General features: G+C 40.1%; 1 protein-coding gene across 5 annotated transcripts in view; it reads left to right on the top strand.

Annotated features, from left to right (window-relative positions):
• Window positions 1-27,198, top strand: part of rabgap1l (RAB GTPase activating protein 1-like) — a 110,023-nt gene that overhangs the window by 68,710 nt on the left and 14,115 nt on the right. For 3 of the 5 annotated variants that reach the window (XR_009769002.1, XM_061682937.1, XM_061682939.1), the window contains exons 15-19: window positions 3,554-3,628; window positions 6,846-6,971; window positions 8,367-8,510; window positions 14,592-14,633; window positions 22,310-22,438. Coding sequence is in view for 4 of the 5 variants with exons in the window: in XM_061682937.1 (XP_061538921.1) it covers window positions 3,554-3,628; window positions 6,846-6,971; window positions 8,367-8,510; window positions 14,592-14,633; window positions 22,310-22,438 (516 nt within the window). In the remaining variant the exon portion in view is untranslated. Of the gene's footprint in view, window positions 1-3,553; window positions 3,629-6,845; window positions 6,972-8,366; window positions 8,511-14,591; window positions 14,634-22,309; window positions 22,439-25,378; window positions 25,688-27,198 lie in introns of those variants that run through there. The other 2 variants (XM_061682938.1, XM_061682940.1) reach the window with 2 other exon arrangements.

Genomic DNA, 27,198 nt, shown 5'->3' with positions numbered 1-27,198 from the left:
TAAAAGCCAAGTAATGAAAATGCGTCTTGAGGCGGGTTTTAAAAATACAAATTCGGAATCTTTGAGGATCACAATTGTTTATATTACAAATCTGTAAAGTTCATATGCCTTCTGTTACTCGTCTGGTTTTGCTTTGCGTTGTGTTCTGGGTTACGCTACGAAGGTGGCAATCCTGCGCCATCGACCACACCAGGATTCGTACCCATGCTTCCACAGCGCCACTGGGAGTCAAGTGCACTGACCGTTGAACTAAAAGCCAGCACCCTCTTTTGAATATCGGGAGAGGGAGCTTTATTTATGTACATCCGCACAGCCTAGCTGACTCCCGTTACGCTTGCAAGGTTCACTCCTAATAACCCTCGACATGATTACTGATTCAATCAAAACTATCTCATCTCCACTTTCACTCATCATCCATACTACTGAAGTAAGAAAAAAAAGCTTCATAGGATGGAATGTAGGGTGCCAAGTAAAACAATAAGGGATATTACAATGGGTTTTTAGTTGTGATTTTCAGCCACCAAAGATTTTCACCCAAAAGTGCATTTTGGGTTTCAAACTAAAAGACGTAAAATAAACCGTCTGAAACAGGACATTATGACCCGAGCAAAAAACGCGGCCCGCGTGCGGTTATGTACACTGTATTGTTTAAAGAAAAAGAAAAAAAACATACACAAAAAAAAAACCTGCGCATCCACATTGAACAGTCGCCCAACCTCCCAGTTTTCCGCTGTTCGTATCGGGGAATGCTTGTTTGTTGCATGCTATTTTGCACCGCCCAAGCTACCTCCAAGACACAGCTAAAGTGGCTAAATACAATAACGAGCCGCAGAGGCGGACTTTCGCTTCCCCTCCGGTGGCAATGCAGCACCAATCATCGCCTCCATGGCAGCGAAAAGCTACACTACTGAAAAGTGTTGTTATCACGAAGTGAGATTATTAACTGGGATGCCTTGCTAATTGCTAAGCTATCATGACACGTAGTCACAAATCTCTAAAATACGTGATTGGGTGATACAGTACACTTGTCACAGGTCTGGCTGGAACCGTGCTATAGTGGACAGCAACCAACTTTAAAAAGCAAAATAGCAGGCAAATTAATAAGTGTCTGGAGACTCCTTATCCTCATTCCTCCTCCTCCTCCTCTTCCTCTTCTACAAATTTTTGTTCTTCTTTTTGCCGCATTTACTACTCCCACAATGGGGTCATTTGCATTGTCTCAGCAGCAATAGTGGATGCAGGAAATAAAAAAAAAATAGCATACAACAAAAAACATTTGTACAAGTAGTACATTGAAGCCATAATGTCTTTATGAGTTTGATCATTATTAATTATTATGTTGTGCAATTGAACAGTCCGCAGAATTATTTTGACCCGATTACATAACATACTGCAATAAGTGCCCCGCAGTAATATTCTTTACATAGTTGTCAAATTCAGAGAAATTGTTCTGGAAGTGAATTTCTATATATTATGGCACCGCTGCCGTCATAGCCGTAAAGTCAATTTTACTAATTATTGGCATACTAATTTCCTTCTGTGTTTCATTTTTTGGTTTTCGGCCTTGGTTTCCTCATTTATTTTCATTTCGATGCATCATTAGTTTTTGCCTAAAAGTCAAATGTAGTTTTGGAATGAATAAATAGAGCATTACACCTTTGTATTTTTGGACTATCATCACCATGGGAGGACCTGTCAGGGTGGGTTTACATCCGGTCTGAACCCAAGTAGGTCAGTGGTGAGCTAGCCTTCATTTGTATGCAAATTAATGTAGATTTGCTACTGATAAGGTTGGCTGGATCTTGAGGCATGAGTGGGTTACAGCACTGGATTGTAAATTCATTTACACGTGAATCTATTCACTGATATGCGTGGCGTCTTTAAATTTCTAACCTTTATTCTCTGAGAAAGGTCAATTGAGCACTGTGAACTTTTCTTGTGACAGTCTGCTTCATTTTGTTAATGTTCCATTCAGTCCCACTTCCATCTAACCTGTACAAGCACTAGTGATTGTTAAGAAGGCCTCCTGCAGCAATCAGGGTTAAGTGTCTCTCTCCTGGTCATTTTGACAATGAGATTTTAAGAAAAAGAGAACCTTTGTCCTCACTTAAGTTTCGTCAAAACTTGGTTCTTGGTTGATTGATTTTTTTCAAAGAATATTCGAAAAAATTTCCATGATAACACAACTTCAAGATAATAGTATGGATGGACATTCACCTGCCTCAAGCTGATGCTGTCTAAGTGATCACAAATGAATACGTTAACTCTTTATTCAGGGCCGCAGTAACTGTTATCATACGTCATTTCTACATGCATTAAAATATATTGAAAGCACCTTTTGTTCCCACTTTTTATTCTGTGGCTTAGCCTATCAATAGAAAGATAACAATTTCTGCTCTTTACAAAGTATATAGCAAAAAAATAGACATAACATTTGAATATAACAGAAGAATACAACTTGTAGTCAAGGTTACTATTGGCATCTAATATTTTTGGTACAAAAGTGAAGTTTGGAAAATGGTCTTCCTGTAAATGTTTTCTTTATGAGACCAAATATTTTACATGTTAAATGAAATAATTAATTTAGCAATACATCGTCAAACCAGCTTGTGTTAATAGTCAGCACAAATGTAGTTTAATAACACATAGGGTACGTACAGTTTCAAAAGAGCATCAACGTTGTAATGAAATAGTTGTCTGCTTTACAGTATATGCTAATCCTTCACCCCGCTGAGCCTGTTATGTACTCAGACTAGCAAATTTAGATTTCTCCCACCAGGACCTCCCCCATCCATCTGTCAACCAACATGTCACCTTGCTGAGTTGGGAATGTGTGACTACCACACTCCATCAAGCATGTCAGCATGGATATTATAGTCCAGACAGTCCCACAAGACATCATCACAATTACCTGCACATCAAACCCCAAATTAGCCAAATTGATAAAGCCCGGGATTTTTACACTAATTTTTAAGAAAGGGACTTTATAGGGCAGACTTTATATCGGTCCGTTGTGGGAAATAAAGAAGGAGCTAAGCCGAAAGGCGAAGCGCTCAAGTTACCGGTCGATCTATGTTCCTACACTCACCTATGGTCACGTGCTGTGGGGCTGTGGTATACTGTAGATCCAAATTAAGGGATATTTAAAAAAAAAAATGCATTTTCATTCTCACAATTTAACATTTTAATGTCGTAATTTTATATATTTCTTTCTTTTAAACTGTATTTGATGTAATATTATTATCGTTCGTGATATATAACACTACCCTTGGTTTCCGCCTTGTCTTTAGCCTACATCCTTGAGCTTCCTAAACAAGTCAAATATTAAGCGTGATTCTGATGAAATATGAGGCACGAGTGCATACTCAAAAATTTACATTATTTCGAGGGAAAAAAATAAGTCTTGGTAATGACTAAACATCTACATAATGCTAAAAAATGTAGCTTACTATCACTAGAAACATTAATATTGCTCATTGACTTATTTAGTATGTAAATTGATTTGATCAATTACAATTTATTACTTAAATCTAGTTTTTTTTTTCTCTTGAAGGCCTACGCTGTCTACGATGAGGAAATTGGTTACTGCCAGGGTCAATCATTCCTTGCAGCTGTTCTGCTGCTGCATGTAAGTAAACATTTAACAATGCATGCATTAACATATTCATGTATTATAATCCTAACATTGTCAAGTCACATTTTGTTCTTGTACACAATATATGTGTGTGTGTTAAATATATACAATACACAACCCCAATTCCAATGTAGTTGGGACGTTGTGTTAAACATAAATAAAAACAGAATACAATGATTTGCAAATCATGTTCAACCTATATTTAATTGAGTACACTACAAAGACAAGATATTTAATGTACAAACTGATAAACGTTATTGTTTTTAGTCATTAACTTAGAATTTTATGGCTGCAACACTTTCCGAAAAAGCTGGGACAGGGTCATGTTTACCACTTTGTTACATCACCTTTTCTTTTAACAACATTCAATAAACGTTTGGGAACTGAGGACACTTAAGTGTTGAAGCTTTGTAGGTGGAATTCTTTCCCATTCTTGCTTGATGTACAGCTTGAGCTGTTCAACAGTCCGGAGTCTCAGTTGTCGTATTTTACGCTTCATAATGCGTCACACATTTTCAATGGGAGACAGGTCTGGACTGCAGGCAGGCCAGTCTCGTACCCGCACTCTTTTACTACGAAGCCACGCTGTTGTAACACGTGCAGAATGTGGTTTGGCATTGTCTTGCTGAAATAAGCATGGGCGTCCGTGAAAAATAAGTTGCTTGGATGGCAGCATATGTTTCTCCAAAACCTGTATGTACCTTTCAGCATTAATGGTGCCTTCACTGATGTGTAAGTTACCCATGCCATTGGCACTACCATAGCTCCATACCATCACAGATGCTGGCTTTTGAACTTTGCGTCCATAACAGTCCGCATGGTTCTTTTCCTCTTTGGCCCGGAGGACACGACATCCAAAAACATTTTGAAATGTGGACTCGTCGGACCACAGAACACTTTACCACTTTTCATCAGTCCATCTTCGATGAGCTCGGGCCCAGAGAAGCCGGCGGGGTTTCTGGGTGTTGTTGATAAATGGCTTTTGCTTTGCATAGTAGCGTTTCAAGTTGCACTTACGGATGTAGCGCCGAACTGTATTTACTGACATTGGTTTTCTGAAGTGTTCCTGAGCCCATGTGGTGATATCCTTTACACATTGATGTCGGTTTTTGATGCAGTGCCGCCTGAGGGATCGAAGGTCACAGGCATTCAATGTTGCTGCTTACATGCAGTGATTTCTCCAGATTTTCTAAACCTTCTGATGATATTATGGACCGAAGATGAATAAATCCCTAAATTCCTTGCAATTGTACGTTGAGGAACATTGTCCTTAAACTGTTCGACTATTTTCTCATGCACTTGTTCACAAAGAGGTGAACCTCGCCCCATCTTTGCTTTGAATGACTGAGCAATTCAGGGAAGCTCCTTTAATACCCAATCATGGCACCCACCTGTTCCCAATTACCCCGTTCACCTGCGGGATGTTCCAAACAGGTGTTTGATGAGCATTCCTCAACTTTCTCAGTCTTTTTTGGAACGTGTTGCAGCCATAAAATTCTAGGTTAATAATTATTTGCAAAAAACAATAAAGTTTATCAGTTTGAACATTAAATATCTTGTCTTTGTAGTGTATTCAATTAAATATAGGTTGTACATGATTTGCAAATCAGTGTATTCTGTATCCATTATTATTGATTTAAAATAATTCTGCAAGGAAGAGTGGGCCAAAATATCTCCACGGAAATGTGGACTCATAGCCAGTTATAGAAAACACTTAATTTCAGTTGTTGCTGCCCAGGATGTCCCAACTAGTTCTCAGGTTTAGGGGGGCATTAACCTTTTCACACAGGATCTGGTAGCTTTGAATATGTTTTGCTCAATAAATAAAATCACCATTTAAAATGTTATGTTTGTGTTTTCTTTGTCTGATATTTACACTGTATGTGTACAGTGGACCTCGCTATTCACGGAGGGTATGGACCGGGCCGGACCGTGAATAGTGAAAATCTGCCCATAATTGACACCCATTAGAAATGCATTGAAAAAAATACAATGTTATTTGTGTATTTATTTATTTTACCCAAAGTATTCTTGAATAAGCAGAGATAAACCTCCAATAATTATTATTGGGATTGTTTCCCCCAACAAAGAAAAAACAAAAATGGGGGGAATTAAAAATAAAAAATAGTGAGAAAATCTGAACAACATTTTGGGGGAAATAATCAGCGAATAGGTGAATCTGCGAATGCAGACCTGTGAGTATGAAGTGGTCCACTGTCACTTCCATCAAAGGTTTGGACACAGTTTCTTATTCAATAGCACTATATAATGTATAAATAGACTTTTAATTACTTTGAATGCACTCACATCTTTTTAAAATCTTTTTTTGGAAAGTAACAAAATGTATTCTTTGAAAGTTTAGCTCATCATCATATTTTTTATTAATCCTTTCTGTGTGAATGTTTTTAATAAAATAAAAACGTATTAGAGGTAACCAGCTGAAGACACATGGAGGAGTAGTAGCGTACATGACAGCAGTCTTAGATTGATGAAAAACAGGTGGTGGAAGGGTGTTTGGTGTCCAAATGACCCCAAGGTTAAAGAGGCAAAAGGGTGAGGGGGACAGGAGAGGTCACCAGGACACACTAAGGAGAGAGGAGAGACAGTTGCACAATAAATGAGAAGATAAAGTCATAGATGGCAGGTACAGAGGACAGCAAATACACATTGGAAATGAAACAAGAGTGGAAGGTTTAGCAGTCAAGATACAGATGTAAGGTTGTGTCGAGGAAGAAGGCAGGCAGGTTAAAGATAAGGACGAGGGAGAGGTTATAGAGATGTCAAGAATAGGTTGAGGTTCACCTGCAGCACATTCAGCCCCAAATACGCAGTAACATAAAATGCCACCTTGAGTGTTTGTCTGTGTGTGTCTGCGTGAGTGAATGTGTGTGAATATGAGTGATTGTGAGAAAATTTTATTATTCACAGATTTGATTTGTCTTTGATGATTTTAAGTCAGACGTAATGTCATACAGTAAAATCAAGCCCAACCCCCCCCCCCCCCCCCCTATATGTTAAGACACAAGGCAGGTTGATAGGCCTGAAGATAGGCAGGTCATTTAAAACCAGATTTGTGCCCCTTTGGGTTGTCTTACTGGACTTCTTTAGTAATGATGAATTCCTGATGTCTGGAAACCATGGGTGACGAATATTTTAGGAATATTTCACCTTTAAAAAATATATATATATTACAGTTTTAATGTTGTTTCAGATGCCTGAGGAACAGGCCTTTTGTGTGTTGGTGAAAATCATGTTTGAGTATGGCCTAAGAGCTCTCTACAAGAACAACTTTGAAGATCTTCACTGCAAGTTCTATCAGTTGGAGAAGCTCATGCAGGTACATAGCAATACAGTCTTTTCTATATGACCGAAATCTAGAGTCTGAATTAATGCCTGGTAATATTGTAATGAAGAGCCTGACGAGATTGCGTGACAGTTATTTGCATGTGATAAGGTGTTGGTTACTATTTAGTTGGTATTGTATTGTCTATTGTATTTATCAGTTTCTTTTTTGCATTACTTGTTAATTTAATATGCCCTGGCAAAAGTGAGAAGAAAAGAAAAATTTTATGTGGGTCAATGACAACATACTTTTACGTACTGTGTATTCACTCCTAAGGATATTGCCACATGGGCCCAGGAACTTTTCAGAAAACCATTGTCATTTAACACAATTCATCGCTACATCTACAAATGCATGTTAAACTCTACCACGCAAAGCGAAAGTCATAGTTCAACAACGGACCATACGGATTGTTATCAGCACAAAGTTCAAAAGCCAGCATCTGTGATGATATGGTGGTGTGTTAGTGCCCCTGACATGGCTAAATTGCACATCTGTGAAGGCACCAGTCATTCTGAAAGGTACACACAGGTTTTGGAGCAACAGTCTCCCATTGGTCCCCGAACTGTTGAGCAACTGAAGCTGTACATCAAGTAAGAATGGGAAAGAATTCTACCTACAAAGCTTCAACCGTTAGTGTTCTCAGTTCCCAAACGTTTATAGAGTGTGTTTAAAAGGAAAGGTGATGTAACACAGTGCTAAACATGCCCGGCATCAAATTCAAAATATGTGAATATCAGCAAAAAAGAACCAAATAAAGTTTCAGTTTGAACATTAAATATGTTGTCTTTTTAGTGTATTCAATTGCATATAGGTTGAAATTGATTTGCAAATCATTGTATTTTGTCATTATTATATTTTACACAATGTCCCAACTTTATTAGAATTGTGGTTTGTACATAATTGTTCTCCATGTCACGCGCAAAGTACACCAGATTGATGCATTTAAAATTAAAGAAAATTAAAAAAGGAAATTTCTTATCAGCTTCCTGTCCTATGGCCCTACTGTAACCTTATGGGGGCACTTCTCACTACTCCGGCCATAGCAGAAGTAGCCAGTGGCCACCTTCCAGCTACACCCCTGGTCATTGTAATAATGCAAGTTGAGTCGAGTTGGCACAACCCACAATTGAGGGGCATGGGATGAGCATTGTCTTATTTGTATGAAATAAGACAGCCCCCACAAAACAGATCCTTGGGCTATTTTGGCATGTTATTGAGACATGTTTTGTTTTGTACATTTATATCACCTCAAACTGCATTTCTATTGTTTCAATTTGCAGAATTTGGTTTACACTGATTGTTTTCACTTTGTTTTCCTATGAATAAAGTCTTTCCACCCTCCCCGCACTCCCACACCACCACCCCCATACTCTTCTTCTCTTCTAGGAGCAGCTACCCGATCTGTGGTCCCATTTCCAAGAACTGAACTTGGAGGCGCATATGTATGCCTCCCAGTGGTTCCTCACCCTCTTCACGGCCAAGTTCCCCCTATGCATGGTTTTCCACATCACTGATCTGCTGCTTTGTGAGGTACAGTTGGAAGGAGAACACTATTTATTTTTTCCCCATAACGCTTCCCAGCTGACTCTGGGCGAGAGGCGGGGTACACCATGAATTGGTCGCCAGCCAATTGCAGGGCACATAGATAAACAACCATTCACTCACATTCACACCAACAGACTGTTTAGAGTCTGCGATCAATGTACCATGCATGTTTTTTAAATGTGGGAGGAAACCGGAGTACCCGGATAAAACCCACGCCGGCACGGGGAGAACATGCAAACTCCACACAGGGGAGGCTGGATTTGAACCCTGGACCTCAGACTGTGTGGGACATGTGCTAACCAGTTGTGGACCGTGCACAGTACACTATATTAAACTGAAATTCCGAGGAAAGGTTGAAGGTAAAGTTGTTGTTTTTTTTCTAAAGGGAAATAGTTTCAAGGAAGGCTAAAGGCTTCTTTATACTCGCACGGACGGCGACCGCGCTGACGTCACTGCGGCCGTCCCACGTGTAGTTTGCCTTTATACTCAAGCACAACCCACGCGCGCAGTTTTGAAAATGTACTGCAGTTCACCTCCAAGTCGGGGGTTTCGCTACAGCTGGTATTGGCTAGGACACCACAGAGTGGATTTTTCTCAGCATTTTTTTGGCCATTTCCGGTCGCCGTTTTTACTTTCCTTTCAGTAACAAGGAACAAAGCAACAACAATGGCGACCGTGGAACAGTGTCTCCTAGAACAAATGGACCTAGATGACCAGATGCTACGTTTAATTATGCTGCAAAATCGATCGAGAAGGCGGCGGCGTAGATGGTATGTAGAACCAAGGGGCACCCTGAGTACGTCATCACAGCATGTGACTAAAACAGACCAATCACGAGAGATGATCTCCGCGGCGTTCGACGTGTAGCAACAATTTTTTACGTGTCAAGCTACGCAGAGGGGCCGCGCGGGGCAATTCGTCGGTCACGTGATGCAATGCGGGCGTTGTCGGCTGCGCGACCGCGGGAGTATAAAGACGTCCATGGTTAGTATGGGCAGTTGTCAACAATTAATGGGAGGGGGGGGACAAAGGAAAAAATTACAGCGGGAAGGGAGTTGTTTGTATCATACACAGCAGGTGTCTAGGCCCTAAGGAGAAGGCACAGCTATATCACGATCAGTGCCAGTCGATAGTGTATGTAGCCTGCCCTTTGATTTGATCTGTTTACACTGTCTATAATCAATAAAGATGCTCTTATCAGGCTTTTAGGTTGATACAATCTTAAATACAAAGCTATTAGGAATTTTTACTCTGGTTCTGAAAGCAGATTGTGTATGTAAAATGTAATAATTTTTTTTGCTAGAGATTTTCTTTTATATATATACACACACACACACACACACGTTATTAGTAATGGGTTTAATGGTATTTGCATGCATCACTGATGGTGTAGTGGTACACTCGCTTGACTTTGGTTGCTGGCACCGTGGGTTCAGTTCCCACTCAGTGACGGTGTGAATGTGAGTGCGAATGGTTGTCCGTGTCTACATGTGCCCTGCAACTGACTGGCGACCAGTTCAGGGTGTCGTCTGCCTTTCGCCCGACGTCAGCTGGGATCGGCTCCAGTGACCCGTGACCCTAACCAGGATAAGCGGTGTTAAAAATGGATGGATAGATGGTATTTGAGTGCATGGTCTGCATTAATAACATTTGTCTTGTCTACAGACAGTCGTCCTTTACAACAGAATAACTCCATCATATCCACTTGGTTAAGTAGATGAAAGCATCAAAACAAATCCTTCGCTCAGCTTTTTCTTAATATCGCATCTCATCAGTGTTGCCACAGTTACCTTGCTGATTACTTGAGCTTAAAAGTAACTTACTTTACTGATTACTTGAGTTCAAAAGCAACTACGTTAGAAAAAAGTAACTTTTTAGTTACTTTCAGCTGCTGCCATGTGGCAGCATGTGGCAGTTATCCACCGTACAAAAAAAGCATTAGCTTAACTGTACCCATTACTTGGTAATGTACGCCACACAAGTTACAGTTACATCAACATGAACCAATAACTTAAATATTATTGTAGTTGAAGCCACAAATCAGCAACGTAGTGCAGACTTGACATGACATCACATTACAGTAAGTAACTAAATGTAAACAAGCACACCATTCTCAGTAGACTTCTCTAAAGACTCTTAACTGATGGATGGATGGATGGATGGATGGATGGATGGATGGGGACTACAGATGAAAACTAGCCTTCTGGCTAATTCTGGCTTTTTTAACCATGTGTATTTCATGTGTTTTATGAAATTGCATTGTCCCCTTTCAAATAAACTGATTAATAATAATGGACGGATGCCGATTGTGGTCCATGAACTGTGTGTGTGCGTGAACGTAAAAGCGAGTGGCGGTTTGATAATACAAACACACACACACACACACACACCATTGCTCTCACCATGGGAATTTTGATGTGAAGAGCGAGAAAAGGTGACAAGATTACGCAACTGTTTAACTAGCAAAGCTGTGGGTGATTGATGGTCGGGAGAAGCACTTACTTACGTGACGTCAGCTGTGCAGCGCGTTAAACCAGCTCGCAGCCCGAACTACAATTCAGTTGAAAGTTCTCACTTTTCATTGTAAATATTATTTAAGATAAGTATTGTAAGTCCTTCAGTGAGACAGTCCTTAACCTCCATGACCGATTTATGACCGCGCACTTCGGTATGACCCTGAATGCATTGCGCACTTAAAAAGCCAGTAAAACTGTATTCTTAATGTGTAAATAAAAAGTAATAACAATCAAATACACTTTTTACAAAGGAATATAACAAAAAATAGTGTGGGGATAGTGAAATCGTGCATTTCTTTTCACTTTTATGGTACTGCACCGTCACTGTTTATTGTTGAATCAACAATCACCTCCCAATCGCTATTTTCCACTCGTGAGAGATGAGCAGTCTGCTTTAACGGTTAAATGCTGCGAGTTTTCGAGTCACCAGCCACAAATCAGTACTTGGTGAGATACATTGATGACTCAAAAGTAACTATTACTGTTTTAGAAAAAAGTAACTCTAGTCTGATTACTCTCCCGGGGAAAGTAATGCGTTACTTTGCTCATTACTAATTTTGGAGTAACGCGTTACAAACACTGCATCTCATGCCTGTAATTATTCATAGTGTCATCACAAGGGATTAGATTACTGTTTCTCTCAAATCACTTTATCCCACCTATTAAAGGTAGCATTGCAAAATATATTCCTTGATTACATTTTTAATCCCACCTACTGCTGCGATCAAGTGTTCCATCCCCCGCATTACAAAAGACCTCTATAACCGCAGTCATTTTGACTGTTTTATAAAACAATCATAGGTCAGGTATACTGTAATTTCGATCAACCTCTAGAAAAGTGATAAGGAAGAACACATTACTACATTATGGTGAGGATCTGAAATATTGATGAATACATACAGTATACAGTATTTTCAACTTCTTATTTTTCACGGTGGCCGAGGGTTTAGCACGTCCTCACAGTTTTGAGGTTTGAATCTGGGCCCCAGCCTTCCTTTGTGGAGTTTGCATGTTCTGGAGTTTGTGTGGGTTTTCTCCGGGTAGCCCAACTTCTTTCCTAACATATATGTTAGGTGCATTGAAGACTCCAAATCGTCCATAGGTGTGAATGTGAGTAATAATAGTTATTTATATATGTACCCTGCGATCGACTGGCAACCAGTTCACGATGTACTCTGCCTCTCGCTCAAAATCAGCGGGGCTAGGCTCTAGCACACCCATCACCTGAGTGAGGATTAAGCGGGATAGAAAATATCTTTTGTTAACAGTTCTGCCTTGGCATATTTAGAGACTTGTGAAATTTCTGTTATTTACGGTTGTTACATCATTGCTTAAGTGACAGCGAGAAATATGAATTTCAACAGGCCAAATGTGTTAATCACCACACCAACATAAGCAATTACATAATAAAGTTTAAGAAAAGGTAGTGCTGTGAAGAAAAATATAGTTGTATTGATTTCTTCATCATAATTCTTGAAACTACAAGTATCAGTCTAGAAATAACTTTATTGATTGATTTTGATTTTATTGAACATATAAACTACAGGTCATTCATAATAACAAAAATACATTTAAAAGAAAGGAAAAGAACATCAATAAATGTATTCTTTTGGCACAGTTTACATGTTTAAAGGGAGTAGGAAGAAGTCTACCCCTTGTTGTCCATAAATCTTGACTCTTAACATGTTCATACTCAATAGATTATTCATATACTGTGATGTATCTCAATAATAAAATAAAACAAAAAGCATACCGTCTGTCATTTAACCCTTGTACTCCTACATACACATTATACATACTGTACATATATTTTTGTTATCCTCAAACTAACACATACAGAGGTTCTGACATTTCTGCATTTTATACAGTTATATATATATATATATATATTTTAGTACTATATTTTTAAACCTCTGTTTTGAATACAGCGAGTTATTCACAGCTTTTCAATTTTGTCTCTTAATTGCTCCATAAATTAACGGCTACAACTGAGACACAGATTTGCTTGACCAGCATGATCTTTTTTTTGTATCCCTCAAGCCTTAACAACTCAACAACAACAATTTGAACTTTTCAAATCTTGACTTACAAAAATATTTTCTCATTTTGGTGAAAATTAAAACATTTTTGCCCCTCTCGTCCGTCCTGACCTGTCTTTCAGGCCTTCGTTCCTCTATGTTCTCATTCATTCTTCATCCATCCATCCCTCCTACTCTTTTTGTTCTCCCACTGGCCTCCAGCAAAACAATAAGAAGCTTCACAGGTTTTTCTCAGCCAGTGAACCGCATGATAAGAGTCTGTTTGTTAAACCTCCATTCTCATCTCCTGCTATGCTGACAGCTGTTCTCCTCAAGTATCATTTTCTCTATCCCATCACTGTTCTGTGTTCACTTTTTCCTTGCTAAATCCCCACCATTGGGAATAAAAATAATTAGGTCCAGGGTTGTTGTCAACATAAGTCCTTTACTAAACTGTGCAGTTAGCATAAAGCCTAAGCACGAATGACATTGCACTCTACATTCCATTGTTCTTAATTTATTACGATTTTATACTTATAATTTACTTGGCTATATTTTACTGAGTAGCCTGGACAGACGCTTGTACTAAATGTCTGACCGCATTTTCCAACTAATGTGAGTGGCGGTTTCCACAGGCCTGTAGAATGACAGCAATCCGGTGTCAGGCCAGCACAATCGACGCGGCGCTCCGGTTCTGTTAAAAATAAGTAGTTGAACGGTGAAAAAATTAACATTTTAAAAAATACATCTGTGAAATACTTCCTCTTAAATGCTCACTGAGCTGTGGTCTTGTGAGATATACAGTACAGAGGTCTAGAGTTTAAAATCAAATTGAACAACAATAACAAAGAGTTACATGATCACAACTAACTGCTTAGTCACCGTGGAAATAAGTGGTTAATATGCACATTATATTTACTGAATTACTTTTGGGGAATGTGTGACAAAAAAAAGCCACAGACACAAAAGCCAGAATGAGCTTATCATTCTCAACATGAAACATCTTTCCATGGGATTTCATTTCACCTTTTCTATTCCTCTTCTAATCTGCCTGTCCTGTTCCCAGTCTGTAATCACAACCCTGCTTTTGGTGTATTTATCCTGCCTGTCCACATACCTATAAATCCATTTCATGGCACACACATTCTTTTCATGCAACTCTCTTTGATCCTAGCTCTGCATAGCAGCGCCATCTTGAGTCTTGTACAAATCAGTGTGTAAAGACAGCGCTCCCCCTCTCTCTCGTTATTTTTAGTGCTGTTTGGATATTTTTAGCTCTGTGTTGCCATGTGAACTCATCATAGAGACTAAGGACTTGTGGGTGTTCCCGCAGAGCTGCTAGATCTACATTTTCTTTGTGTCGATATCACATATATGATGAGTGATGTGAGAGACATTCTACTCCAAACAAAAAAATCACATTAATCTTCTTTTTATGTATTCATGATTTTAATATGGCAGCAAATAAAACTTTATTACCTGTTTTTATATTCTCATTATTCGTCAAATTATTTAAATCCCTTGTCTTCCAGGGTCTGAACATCATCTTCAATGTTGCCTTGGCTCTGCTCAAGGTTAGTAGCTCAACTCATTCATTGATACGTGTCACATTTAAAAGAATTCACTTGTTACTGCCAACAACATTTGACTGACATGTCCTGTCTTCGTATCGGTTTGACCACTTAAACCCAGACTTGCACCATCCAGCAGTGATCATGACCATACACAGTACCCCATGTTCGGTGCTTTAGTGATGCTTTGTAGAATTGAATTTTGGAGGTAGAGTCCCCTTAACACCTTCATTTGGTATTTTTTACCACCTGATGTCCAGTTGTAGTAGCTGCAGTTGAGGGATAGTACAGTTTTATGTTTAGTCTTTTGTTCTTCCATGTTATGGTTTATGATTTTATACAATTGATACACGGGACGAGGGCATGCACGGTTAACCTCTCTGCCTTGTGTCCTATGTAGTGTGCGTGGTATATGGTCTCTTATCACCAATTACGGAACTTCTGGTAACACCCTAAGAAAGTTAAATGTACAACTGTGATCACCTGACAGTTGGTAAACATGTATACATTTTGGTGCTGAGAATGCAATGTGCACTTGTATCTGTAACCTGTCCATTCTGAGAAAAGATAAAATAATAATGTCAGTAAACCAAAACAGAACCCACAACCTAAAATGAGTGTAAGGTTTCCTCAGCCACTTTGTTGTTGTCTAAGTGGTGTGGAATTCCTGTTTGTTTTGTTACCAGATCTCCTTGCGGTTATATCGATTCATTCAGCACATTCATATTGTATATTGATGGTTCATTGTGGACAATCATCAATCATATTTGTTAATGTATTGCAGAACCTTTAAAACCACACTGAGAACCAGCCATTCTCTGTTATATATAGTGGTGTGAAAAATCCTTCCTGATTTATTATTTTCTTGCATGTTTTGTCACACTTGTTTCCCATCATTAAACAAATTTTAGACAACACAAGTAAACACAAAATGCAGTTTTAAATCAAGGTTTTTATTATTAAGGGAGAAAAAAAATGCAAACCTTTATGGCCCTGTATGGAAAAAGTGAATGCCCCCTAAACCTAACAACTGGTTAGATCACCATCCTTAGCAGCAACAACTGCAATCAAGCATTTGCGATAACTTGCAATGAGTCTCTCACACCGCTGTGGAGGAATTTTCCAACTTTTGTCTCATCAGACCACAGAGTATTTTTCCAAAAGTCTTGGGGATCATCAAGATGTCTTCTGGCAAAATTGAGACGAGGTTTTGCTCAGCAGTGGTTTTCATCTTGGAACTCTGCCATGCAGGCCACTTTTGTCCAGTCTCTTTCTTACGGTGGCGTCATGAACACTGACCTTAAGAGGCAAATGAGGCCCACAGTTCTTTGGCTGTTGTTGTGGGGTCTTTTGTGACCGAGTCGTAGCTGTGCTCCTGGGGTAATTTTGGTCGTTTGGCCACTCCAGGGAAGGTTCACCACGGTTCTGTTTTTGCCATTTTTGTATAATGGCTCTCACTGTGGTTTGATGGAGTCCCAAAGCTTTAGAAATGGCTTTACAACCTTTTCTACACTCGTAGATCTCACTTTCTTTCTCATTTGTTCCTCAATTTCGTTAAATCTCGGCATAATGTCTAGCTTTTGAGGATCTTTTGGTCTACTTCACTTTATCAAGCAGGTCCTATTTAAGTAATATCTTGATTGAGAACAGGTGTGGCAGTATAAGCCCTGGGTATGGCTTGAGAAATTTAACTCAGGTATGATAAACCACAGTTAAGTTTTAACAGGGAACAGGGCCGTGTACTTGTAGGTTTGGATAATTTTTTGTTTTTGCATCCATCCATTCATCCATCCAACCATTTTCAGTACCGCTTATCCTCACAAGGGTCGCTGGCGTGCTGGAGCCTAACCAGGCTATCTTCGGGCGAAAGGCGGGGTACACCCTGAACTGGTCGCCAGACAATCGCAGGGCACATGTAAACAAACAACCATTCGCACTCACATTCACATGTACGGGCAATTTAGAGTCTTCAATCAACCTACCACGCATGTTTTGGGGCTGTGGGAGGAAACCGGAGTACCCGGAGAAAACCCATGCAGGCACGCGGAGAACATGCAAACTCCACACAGGCGAACCCATCAATTCTTGAAGAACACAATCGGCATACGTTATTTAAACTCCGAATTGTAATTATGAGAATAATCCATTCCCTAGTGTGCACTATATTGCAAATTGTTTTAGGGTCATTGGTCCGTGATGGTGTTCACAATGTTGACCAGTTCTGAAATCAGTGCAGTGCAATAATTTCATTTCTGTTGGCCTCACAAGCTCAGATTCTAGGAGAATCATGTTGTCTATCGCTTGCACAGCTAATTATTGCTGTGGTCTTGCATTGTCGCACAAGTCTTATGCATGTAGAGATGACATGAAGTTTTCCTCAATAAATAGTCGATCCCTAGTTTCAATTTATTATATTTTGAACAATTGACAGTCTCTGTTCCTGGCAAGTGTGTGTTGTTTCGTGATAGTGACAAAAATACATGCAGCATTACAAAATGCAAAAGTAAGAAAAAGTTTCATTCTTGCACAAATTTGATTTCATTTATTTATTTTTTGCAAATGTATGATGCCTTGATGTTCTTTTTGGTTAGTAGTTATTTTTGCCTTGGAACTCTGCAATGTATCCCATTTTACCTGGTCTCTCCTTTTGTTAATTCATGAACACTGACCTTAGCAAGCACAAGGGACGCCTGCTGTTTTTTTAGATGCTCTCCTGGCTTCATTTGTTACTTCCTGGATGAGTCGTCACTGTGGTCTTGCGTCAATCTTTGGAGGCCAGCCACTCTTAGGAAGGTTCACCACTGTTCCATGTTTTCTCCCTTTGTGGATAATGGCTCTCAAGGTGGTTCAATGGAGTTCTAAAGCTTGAGAAATGGCTTTTGTAACCCTTTTCAGACTGATAGATGACATTTGCTTTGTTTCCCATCAGTTCTTGAATTTCTGTGGATCATGGCATTTTGTTGTGCTTTTTGAGATCTTTTGGCCAACTTCGTTTTGTCAGACAAGTTCGAGTTAAGTGATTTCTTGATTGAACATATCTAGAGGTAATCAGGCTTGGTTGTGATCAGTCAAAATGAACTCAGCTTTCGCAAATATTTGATTTGATAAAATAACAAGGTTAATTGAAGACTCTAAATTGCCATAGCTGTGAATGTGAGTGCGAATGGTTGTTTGTTTGTATGTGCCCTGCGATTGGCTGGCAATCAGTTCAGGGTATACCCCGCCTCCTGCCCGATGATAGCTGGGATGGGCTGCAGCACTCCCACGACCCTTGTGAGGATAAGCGGCTCAAAAAATGGATGGATGAATACAACAAGGGGGACAATTACTTTTTCACACAAGGCCAGGTAGCTTTAAATATATATATATTTTTTAACTTAAACTAAATCACCAATTAATAACTGCAATATATTTTTACTTGGATTAAATTTGTCAGATATTTCCATTTCTTTGATGAAACATTAAAGTGAGAAAACCGCAAAAAATAAGAATTTGAGAAGGCGGGGTAAATACTTTTTCATGTACATTTTTCGGATGCTATTTATGTTTTATGTAATCATGCTAAAATAATTATACATTCCTCTGTAATATTTTTGTACCAGAAAGACATACAGAGTGGATGCAATACTGAAATGAAGACATGAGGTGGGTGGAACAGGATTCCACTACCGGCCTCCTATTGGCCAACCATGACGACATTCTATCCCTGGGCCCCCTTCTTCTCCCTCCCTCGTGTTCTCTTCTACACTCTCATCCCCCTCCCTCCATCTGGGTCCAGCAGCCCTCCCTTTCCTGGTTTACAGTCATCATCCACATCATTCTTCACTCCCAGAATGTAAGGTGGACCATCAGCAATCTGCACATGGAGGAATAAAGCTTTTTTTTTCATTTTGTTTTTTTTTTTGTTTTTTTTGGTTTTGTTTTTTTACATTTTGTTCTACTTTACCAACACAGATAGCTGTGTGGAGCCTCTTGTCATCTCCTCCAGGTTTTCATTTTGCCTCTACGCTTTGACCCACAACCTCTCCCTCCACATTTTTAGTCGTCTGCTGAATTTATATTTTTGCAGCACGCTACCTCCCACCGCCAACTGGATTGTAACAGACATGCCCTGCAAGCTGCTATCATTAGCTGTTAGCATCACAAAGAGAGAGTGATACCAAAGCCGGCAGTGGTCTGGAAACACTGTGTGTTTTCATGCTTTTTTTCTTCTTTTGCTTTGGCTCGCCCCAGTTGCTGACCAGAACAATCGCTCTTGATGACACAAGCCACTGACTCACAGATGCATCCATTTAGCCTGTGTTGTTGAGAATGAAGTGACTTTCTGTCTAATCTGGATCTGCAGACCGCTACAAAGCAACTGCTGAATGAAGATATGCTTGAGGAACACTTGAGTCCATACTGTTTTCTGCACAGCAACTGTACTTATTTGAGTTAGATGTTTTTCTACCTCCTCTCTATCAAGTGCCATACCGCCACAGCAAAGTCTCCTTCCTGTTTCTCTCGTGAAAGGATTCCTACTTCTACATTTTGGTTGATTTTGCATTTCAAAGAAATTGTGGAATATTGTCAGCTTCATTCCAGGTGCAGCCCTCAAATTGGAAGCACGTTCCAAAAAGTATTGGACACTTTGTTGTGTCATCTCACATGAACTGGGCCTTGTTCATTTAAAGCTTTTCAGTCATGTTTACTGAAGGAGAATTTGTAAAATAAGAAAAAGGCAGAGTACATTTCCATTACTGCAGTTTGTTGGAGCAGCAACCCACGTGTTGAGCAGCTTTGTTGCTTAGCAACGACATACCGGATTGCGATTGTGAGTGCAGCAAGTGAAGAGCGGCTTGCAGGTAGAATATGGCGTTATGCAAGAAACAACCTCTCTTCCTAATTTTCTTACTGTAACAGTGGTGCAACAAATTGTCACTTCTGGGCTCTGACAGTGGTGGGATAAAGACTCAGTCTTCTGAACATTATTATTATTATTGTTATTAACATTGTCTTTGCCTACGGATGTGGTCATATCGTGTCCTCTGACCTAGTAGTCCAGAGTCTTCACTCAGCAGAACGACACCAGTTGGACTCCTCAGTGGATAACTACATTTTACTACGAGTTCATCTGTTCTCTAACTCATACAGACCAAGTGGGACATTTTGGACGGCACGCTGGAGTCATACGACACCTTAACCCCAAAGAGGGACTGCCCATCTCCCTTGCCCTCTCCAACCTCGCCACTTTCTCCTATATCCTCAGCTTTCCCCTCTCCCCCTCCTCTTCCGGCCCTGACACCTCCTCTGCAACTTCCAGCAGTGCGAAGGGGAGTGGAGGATGGAGAGAGAACGGAAGAAGAAAAGGCCCAAAGCAGTCAGGCCTCAGCAGATTCCTTCTGCAAAGTGATGGATCTCCTTGGAATGGGACATCGACTCTTTGTCCCCAAGCTGCTGGCGGTGAGAGTGGGGACTGGGAATATTCCATGTTTAGCGTTCAAAGGAGTGGAGGAAAGGGCTTTGGCATTCATGCAAGCAGCTTCTCTCTGTCCAGCTGATAACCTAATATCTGTATCTGTAAGTAATATGTTTGTATGTGCGATCTCTGCACTTCAGTGCCTCAATATACGGTAAGTTGGTTGTCTAAGGTAGAACCTAGTTGACACTCACTAATTGAGTTCCCCCACAAGATGGTGGTATTGACGTGTGTTTGGTTATATTACCCCTTCTAAAATCACCTTTACTTATGCTATCGGGCCAATGATCACAATGTCGTCATTGCAGTAAATAGTGTTGTTCTAGTTTTTATTTATTTATGACATTCCTTGGGCGGGATGTTGGATGACTGGTTAGCACGTCTTCCTCGAGGGTCTGAGTACCCAGGTTCAAATCTGGCCTCGCCTGTGTGGCGTTTGCATGTTCTACCCGTGCCTGCGTGGGTTTTCTCCGGGTACTCCGGTTTCCTCCCATGTCCCAAAAACATGCATTGTAGATTAATTGAAGACTCTAAATTGTCCGTAGGTGTGACTGTGAGTGCAAATGGTTGTTTGTTTATATGTGCCCTGCGATTGGCTGGTGACCAGTTCAGGGTGTACCCCCAGAGTCAGCTGGGATCAACTCCAGCACGCCCGTGACCCTAGTGAGGATAAGCAGTGTGGAAAATGGATGGATGGATGACATCCTTTGGAATATTTAACTGTTCACTAAGTCATGTTTGGCAACTGTTGCATGTGTCCTGCCCATCACAAAATTGTCCATGTGTTTTTGAAGTCTTTATTAAGTTTAATATGGTAACTTTAAGATTGGTATGTCACTAGTCTCACAAATTCCATGCTTTTTTAATTATTCAGTAGGGTTCAGTTGATGTCGTTAACTATGAAATTGGGTTTATTGTACGTATAGTGAGTTGGAACTTGTGTATGTATATACGAGATATGTCAGAAAATTTCCCGGTCTTGTGTCACAAAAGAAATAATTAAAACCCAAACTACTAAGTTTTTTTCCCTTCAAAGTAAATCCCGTGAAGTTTAACACACTTTTCCAGCTTTCTCTGCCTAGCCTTCATGCACTCCTGGAATGATCCTTCCCAGATCCTCTGCAGTTTCATCATAGCCAAAGAGTTCCCATGATGACCCCCTTGAGTTTGGGGATGAAAGGGGGGGGGAATCACTCAGGGCCAGGTTTGGTGAGAAGGGCGTTTGCTTCAGCACGTCACTGTTCTTCTCAGCCAGGAACTGTCAAATACTCAGGGCATTGTGAGCAGGTTCGATGTCACTGTGAAGCAGCCATGAGTTGTCCTGCCACACCTTTCGCCTCTTCTCACAAACTGAGTTTAACAAATGCCACAGGATCACTTTGTAGATCCTGTGCTGGTTAATCGTCTGGCCCACACTGAAGGGGAAAACTCTTAGTTTGTAGTTTGAATTTGAAATGAATCTTGTGACACCAGTTCTGGAACCTTTCTAAGTTCAAACTTAATATTTATTTAAAATTCCCTTCGTCTTTGGTGACAAGCTTATCATATCGATAACATGCGTAATGTTATGGATTATAGTTACATATTTTAGCGCCACTTATCCTTAAGCTGTTACCTCTGCGGACCTGACCCTGAATAAGCAGAAGATGGATAGATGGATGGAAGGAAGGAAGGAAGTTCAGCTATTCTATTGGGCTTTTCCGTCCTTTTTTTCTTTTTCTTTCTTTTGAGCAGAAGTTTGAAGGTTTTGTGATGCCTGGTATTTGGAACTGTTCGTAATTCCCTCCACATTGACTAAGGCACAGAAGCAAGCAAAGGTGGCGCTAATAGACATTACTATGATCCATATCACTATGCATATTATCCATATGGTAAGCTGATCACCAATGACCAAGTGTTTTCCTTTTTTTTTTTTAAATATTACATTTCCTGTGAATTCAGAGTTTCCATAGTGGAGAAAAATGTTATGGTTTCTTCTGTGGCCTGTGTGAGGTAATAAGTTGTTATACTGTATGTGTGTGTTTAATGAAGAATGCAAAATGGTCTCAAATTGTTTCTGTGATCCATACATGTCCATTTGTGTAATGTTATGATCAATAAGTGCACTTATTTCCTTTGAAGTGAAATACATAAAACAAGTAAAAGTAAAGAAAAGGAAAAAAATAGGTGTGACTAAAATTTGTCTCTCCTTCTTCACCTGACCCCACCTCTGTCCCTGCAGACATCCAAAGAGGATCTCTTGACGGCAGACTTTGAAGGGGCTCTCAAGTTCTTCAGAGTCCAGCTCCCCAAACGCTACAGAGCTGCAGAGAACGCCAGGAGGCTGATGGAACAAGCTTGCAACATAAAGGTTTGGTCCTTTATAAGCGTGTGCAACAAGCGCTAGTCTTCCTTGACTTCAGCCTGGAATGTGTTTAGCTATTACTAAAGAACACAAGGGTTACACGTAGGGCTGCTGTTGATGATGATAAAATTTCAATCACATTCTTTCAACTTTCTTTCAATCAGTTTCAATTTAAATAACTTTTTGTTTTTCTTCAGCTTTGTTGAGCAATATTTTTCATCTTTATTGACTTTATTCCAGTTTTATCAGATATCATGTGGCTTCCATGAATCGTGTTTGTAATTTTCTTACTTTCATTGAGATTCCCCTATGTGCCCACCTACAAACACGTTATCATCCCCCTCTTAACTTTAATGCGACTTCTGGCATTTAGGGAATTTGCTGAGGTCAACAGAGACCCAAACTAGTACACAATGTAATGCATTTGATTTTGTGTCTGTGAGGTGTCTGCGTGTGTGTGTGTGTGTGTGTGTGTGTGTGAGAGAGAGAGAGAAGGGAGTTTTCTGTGGATGAAATAGATAAGAACTTCCCTCCACACTTTCCCCCTCTCTCCAGTCACTCCCCTGTTGCTCTCCTTGAAACTACATGCAGTTAATATTTTAGATTTCAGGCATTTTTTATTCTCCTATCCAAAGACTGGAGTGACTTAACTCATTCATTGCCATTGACTGCTGTGGAAGTCAAATATCCATTTAAACTGGGAGGGTTGACTGTGAGTGGGTTTTAAGTTGTTGGGATGTAGTAATGTGTTTGAAAGCTTGTTTGTGCCACATATGACTGTTGGAGTGTCTCTTGATACAGTCTATCGCTGGTGATTTAGTAGCATTTTTTGCTCTCTTATGCAATACAGTACTGAGTAACATGAAATCTCATTCTTGACTTTCGCATTTCACTTCCGACAAAAAAAATAATAATAATAATTCACACACAATGATATGTTGTCTTTCATGCACAAGCTCATGAGACAACTCTTGAACTTAGTTTTTCTTTTTGCGTTGATACTTTTTGTGATGATGTACACATTGACGCACCCAATGGTTACTTGGGAAAAAAAAAATATTCCGGGTAAAACTTGTTAGGTTGTTAAGCCTTTAAAAGAAAATGCATCTTTTTTTGGCAGACAAAGTTGTTGTCCTCAAAGTGAATTTTCTCAAGCCTCCATCCTGTGAAACATTTTCCTTCAACTGTCTACTTTTAGACAAGTCACTCTTCAACTTTTGAAATAGCATATTCCCTGTGGGCAATACGAAATAGAGCAGGTTGTTCCGAATGAGAAGCTGGGAAGAGAGGAGATGGATAAGAACAAATTAGAGAAAATTGAGTCTTCCTCTTCCACAACACAATTACAGTATTTTTGCTTCTGAATGCTAAGTCAATCCATATCATCTCGCCAAACATATACACATTTCAGTAAAAATGGTTTGATTGACCCAGTATTTTAAAGGTAAATATTTGCGCTACTGTGGGATGAAAAAAATGATACAACTAAATTTGCATACTGTCAAGCACATGTTCAAGCAATAGGTTTTGCTCTAATTCCTAACCATGAGGCCGTTTTAGCCAGTGAGAAGCATTTGCCTGCACTGTTAAAAGGCTAAATTGTGAACTCATATAAAGCGAAACATACTGACTTGAGTTTCTCCTAGACACCAAAGCTGAATATAAATCTGAATGTAACTTTGATGTAAAATTGTAACCCAGTAAATGAGACAAAACAGCTAATTTTAGATACTGTATATAAAACAATAATGGGTTCACAAAGGAAATAACCACAAAAGATTCCCACCTTCCCCAAAAATGTTCACCTTGACTGAAGATATTCAAGTGGATATAGCCATCTAGTCAAAAATCGGCTACAAGAACAGTGAATTCACATGCCACATCTGTCACAACACAGATGACATAACAGCGCCATAATTTCAAATACTGTAGCTGGCCCACCGATCCATTTTGACATAAACATAATTGTGTCTGCAGCTAATCAGAGAGGGGGGGGGAAAAATTGACAGAAAAATCTGGGATCCATGATTCTCTCTTCAGTCCCCCTCCTTTTTTACATGTTTTTCTCTGTCAACGTATAAAGCGGATAAGCTGAACTGTGTAAGCGGCTTAAAATAGCGAAAGCATTCCTTGCCACCTTGGCTTGATCAGCACTGGTAGTCGGGTGGCTTATCTTTTTGAGGATTATGGGAAGTATTTGAATTTCTCAGCATTTTAGGCATCCTTTGGACTGAAGCTAGTGTGATGACTTATGTATTCAAAAGTCATGTGCTCAGCTTTCGACTCTTTGATCTTGCCTTTACTCAACATTGCTGTCTACGTGCGTTCCAATTTGTGCACATTCAAAGAATATATATCAAGTTTATTTGAATTGAAGGAACATTGAGGTTTGGAAGTATGCCTTGAGTAATAGTTTATTCTAATATGTACAAAAATACATTTGTGCATTCCTTCGCATTTTAAGTTCATTGTTCAAAGCAGTTAATTCGCTGCAACACCCATACAAAATGACATGGGATACAGATTTCACCGGCTTGGTAGGCTAAGACTAATTCAATTAGAAATTACTTTCTTTAAAGATATAGTACTTTATTTTGCACATGTACATTGTACAGCTTCAGTAGTTTGTGGAGCAAAATAAACAGTGGAATTCAGTCATTAGTGTGTATCTGTAAAGTGGGAGGAGCTCCTTTGTTCTTTGGTTGTTTTGGCATCATATAGCAATAATTTCATTGCGCTTGACAACTTCCTTTTATGTGCCTCTAGCATAGGTGTGAACAAAGCTCTAGTTCTGTCTAAAAATGGGGAGGAAATGATGAGGACTCAAGTCAGCGGAAAAGAAGAAAAAGCCAAGTCATCATCATCCTTGTCGTGCACTGCTAGTGTTGCAAGGGGGGTGGGAAACAAACAGGTGTGTTGTACTGTTCACTCACTTCCCCGCCACCCTCCGCTCAGTGGGCGGGGCTCAACTCCTGAGAGACTCTTGAAAGCAGCCAGTCGTCTCCTCTGCTATCAGAGAGAAGCAAGAGCTGTCAGCTGCACTCCTCTCTATTCTTTGACGCTTTCTTCCTCATTTTCATTTATCTCTTCCGCTTCCTCCTTGTGGCTGGTTACGAGCGAGCAGGAGCCAAGATGATGCAGGAGGTGTCCATTGTGGTGGCGTACGATGCTCATGTAGTTGAACGGCCGGGTGAAGAGGACACCCTGGCCCGTTTGATTGCCCACTCCAGACCTGTCAGAGCACCACGGCCTGTGGTATGTCTGTTCTCTACTGGTTAAATGAAGGTTTATGCATTTTTAAGTGTGCTGGGATTTAATTTCCACTATCTATGAGAATTTTAGAACCAAAAGGAAACAGTTGTTCAACTGCTTCTTATATTTTATCATCATAGTTTGTTGTTAACGTGTTGTTTTATTCTTTAAGCCTTTGATTTGACACATTTGATGAGGTGGAAGCTTCTACATGATTACTGTTACAGACTCATGTTCATGTGTAAGTGTGTGTTGTTTTCCTACTGATAGTGTGTTGGATGTTTGCGGTGGCAAAGCTTTGTCAGTCAGTGTTGTTCCAGAGTGAGGTTTTTTTTCAGTTACAATTCATTACATATGAATTTGGAATCAATAGAGACCTTGTGTGTGTACGTGAGAGCTGGTTTGTTTGCCTCACATGGCTAATTGAATTCCATGGCCTAGATTTTCCTGGGGTGTCCGCTTGCTTTTGTCCTTATTTCAATATTCAAACACTTCTGGACTGCCATGGGGCCGAGGCCTCATCACCACGCGCGCACACACACACACACACACACACACACACGCAAGGGCGTGCACGCATGTACACACACTAACACACACATTTCCATCCATTTTCTGAGTCGCTTATCCTCACAAGGGTCGCGGGAGTGCTGGAGCCTATCCCAGCTATCTTCGGGCAGGAGGGGGGGGTACACCCTGAACTAGTTGCCAGCCAATCGCAGGGCACATATAAACAAACAACCATTCGCACTCACATTCACACCTACGGGCAATTTAGAGTTGTCAGTTAACCTACCATGCATATTTTTGGGATGTGGAAGGAAACCGGAGTGCCCGGAGAAAACCCACGCAGGCACGGGGAGAACATGCAAACTCCACACAGGCGGAGCCGGGGATTGAACCCCGGTCCTTAGAACTGTGAGGCAGACGCTCTAACCAGTTGTCCACCGTGCCGCCACACACATTTAGCAAAATAATACCCAGTAGGGCACTAGAGCTACAGCATGTGATCTCGACCTAGGTTTTGGGATCAACTCCATTTTCATTTGGAAGGATCCAGGTCATGAAATCTCAAAAGTAGACTCAGTACCATCTCCTGCAGCACCACATCGTTAATTACATTTCCTGAGTCAGAGTTATACTCAATAAATAATTTGTAGTATGAGAATGGCTGCTTTGAGCAGAGTGTCCGTAGTGGCCATATTTGTTGCTTAAGCAGTCTAAAGCTGAATTCCGAGCATTTTGAATGTGGCTTGATAGTAAACAATACAAGGAAAGTAAGCTTTGCAACTGAAATATGACCAAATGAGGATTTGTATAGCAATTTAAGGAAAAAAAGCTGTCTCAATCTGGAATTCAAATGCATTGAAAACCCACCCGCACATTTAGGAGCTCCAGTACAATGATATATGATAATACTTGGTTTTGAAAAAGGTATAACTGATTTCTATTACTCTAATATTATTGTGTGAACTTTGTTCATATAGGTCTTCGTATGCAGTGCAGTTCTACAC

This window comes from Phycodurus eques, chromosome 8 (assembly GCF_024500275.1).
Source record: "Phycodurus eques isolate BA_2022a chromosome 8, UOR_Pequ_1.1, whole genome shotgun sequence".
Classification (NCBI taxonomy): Eukaryota; Metazoa; Chordata; class Actinopteri; order Syngnathiformes; family Syngnathidae; genus Phycodurus; species Phycodurus eques.
The sequence above is the reverse complement of the archived record's forward strand: the minus strand, read 5'-3'. Positions and strand labels throughout refer to the sequence as shown.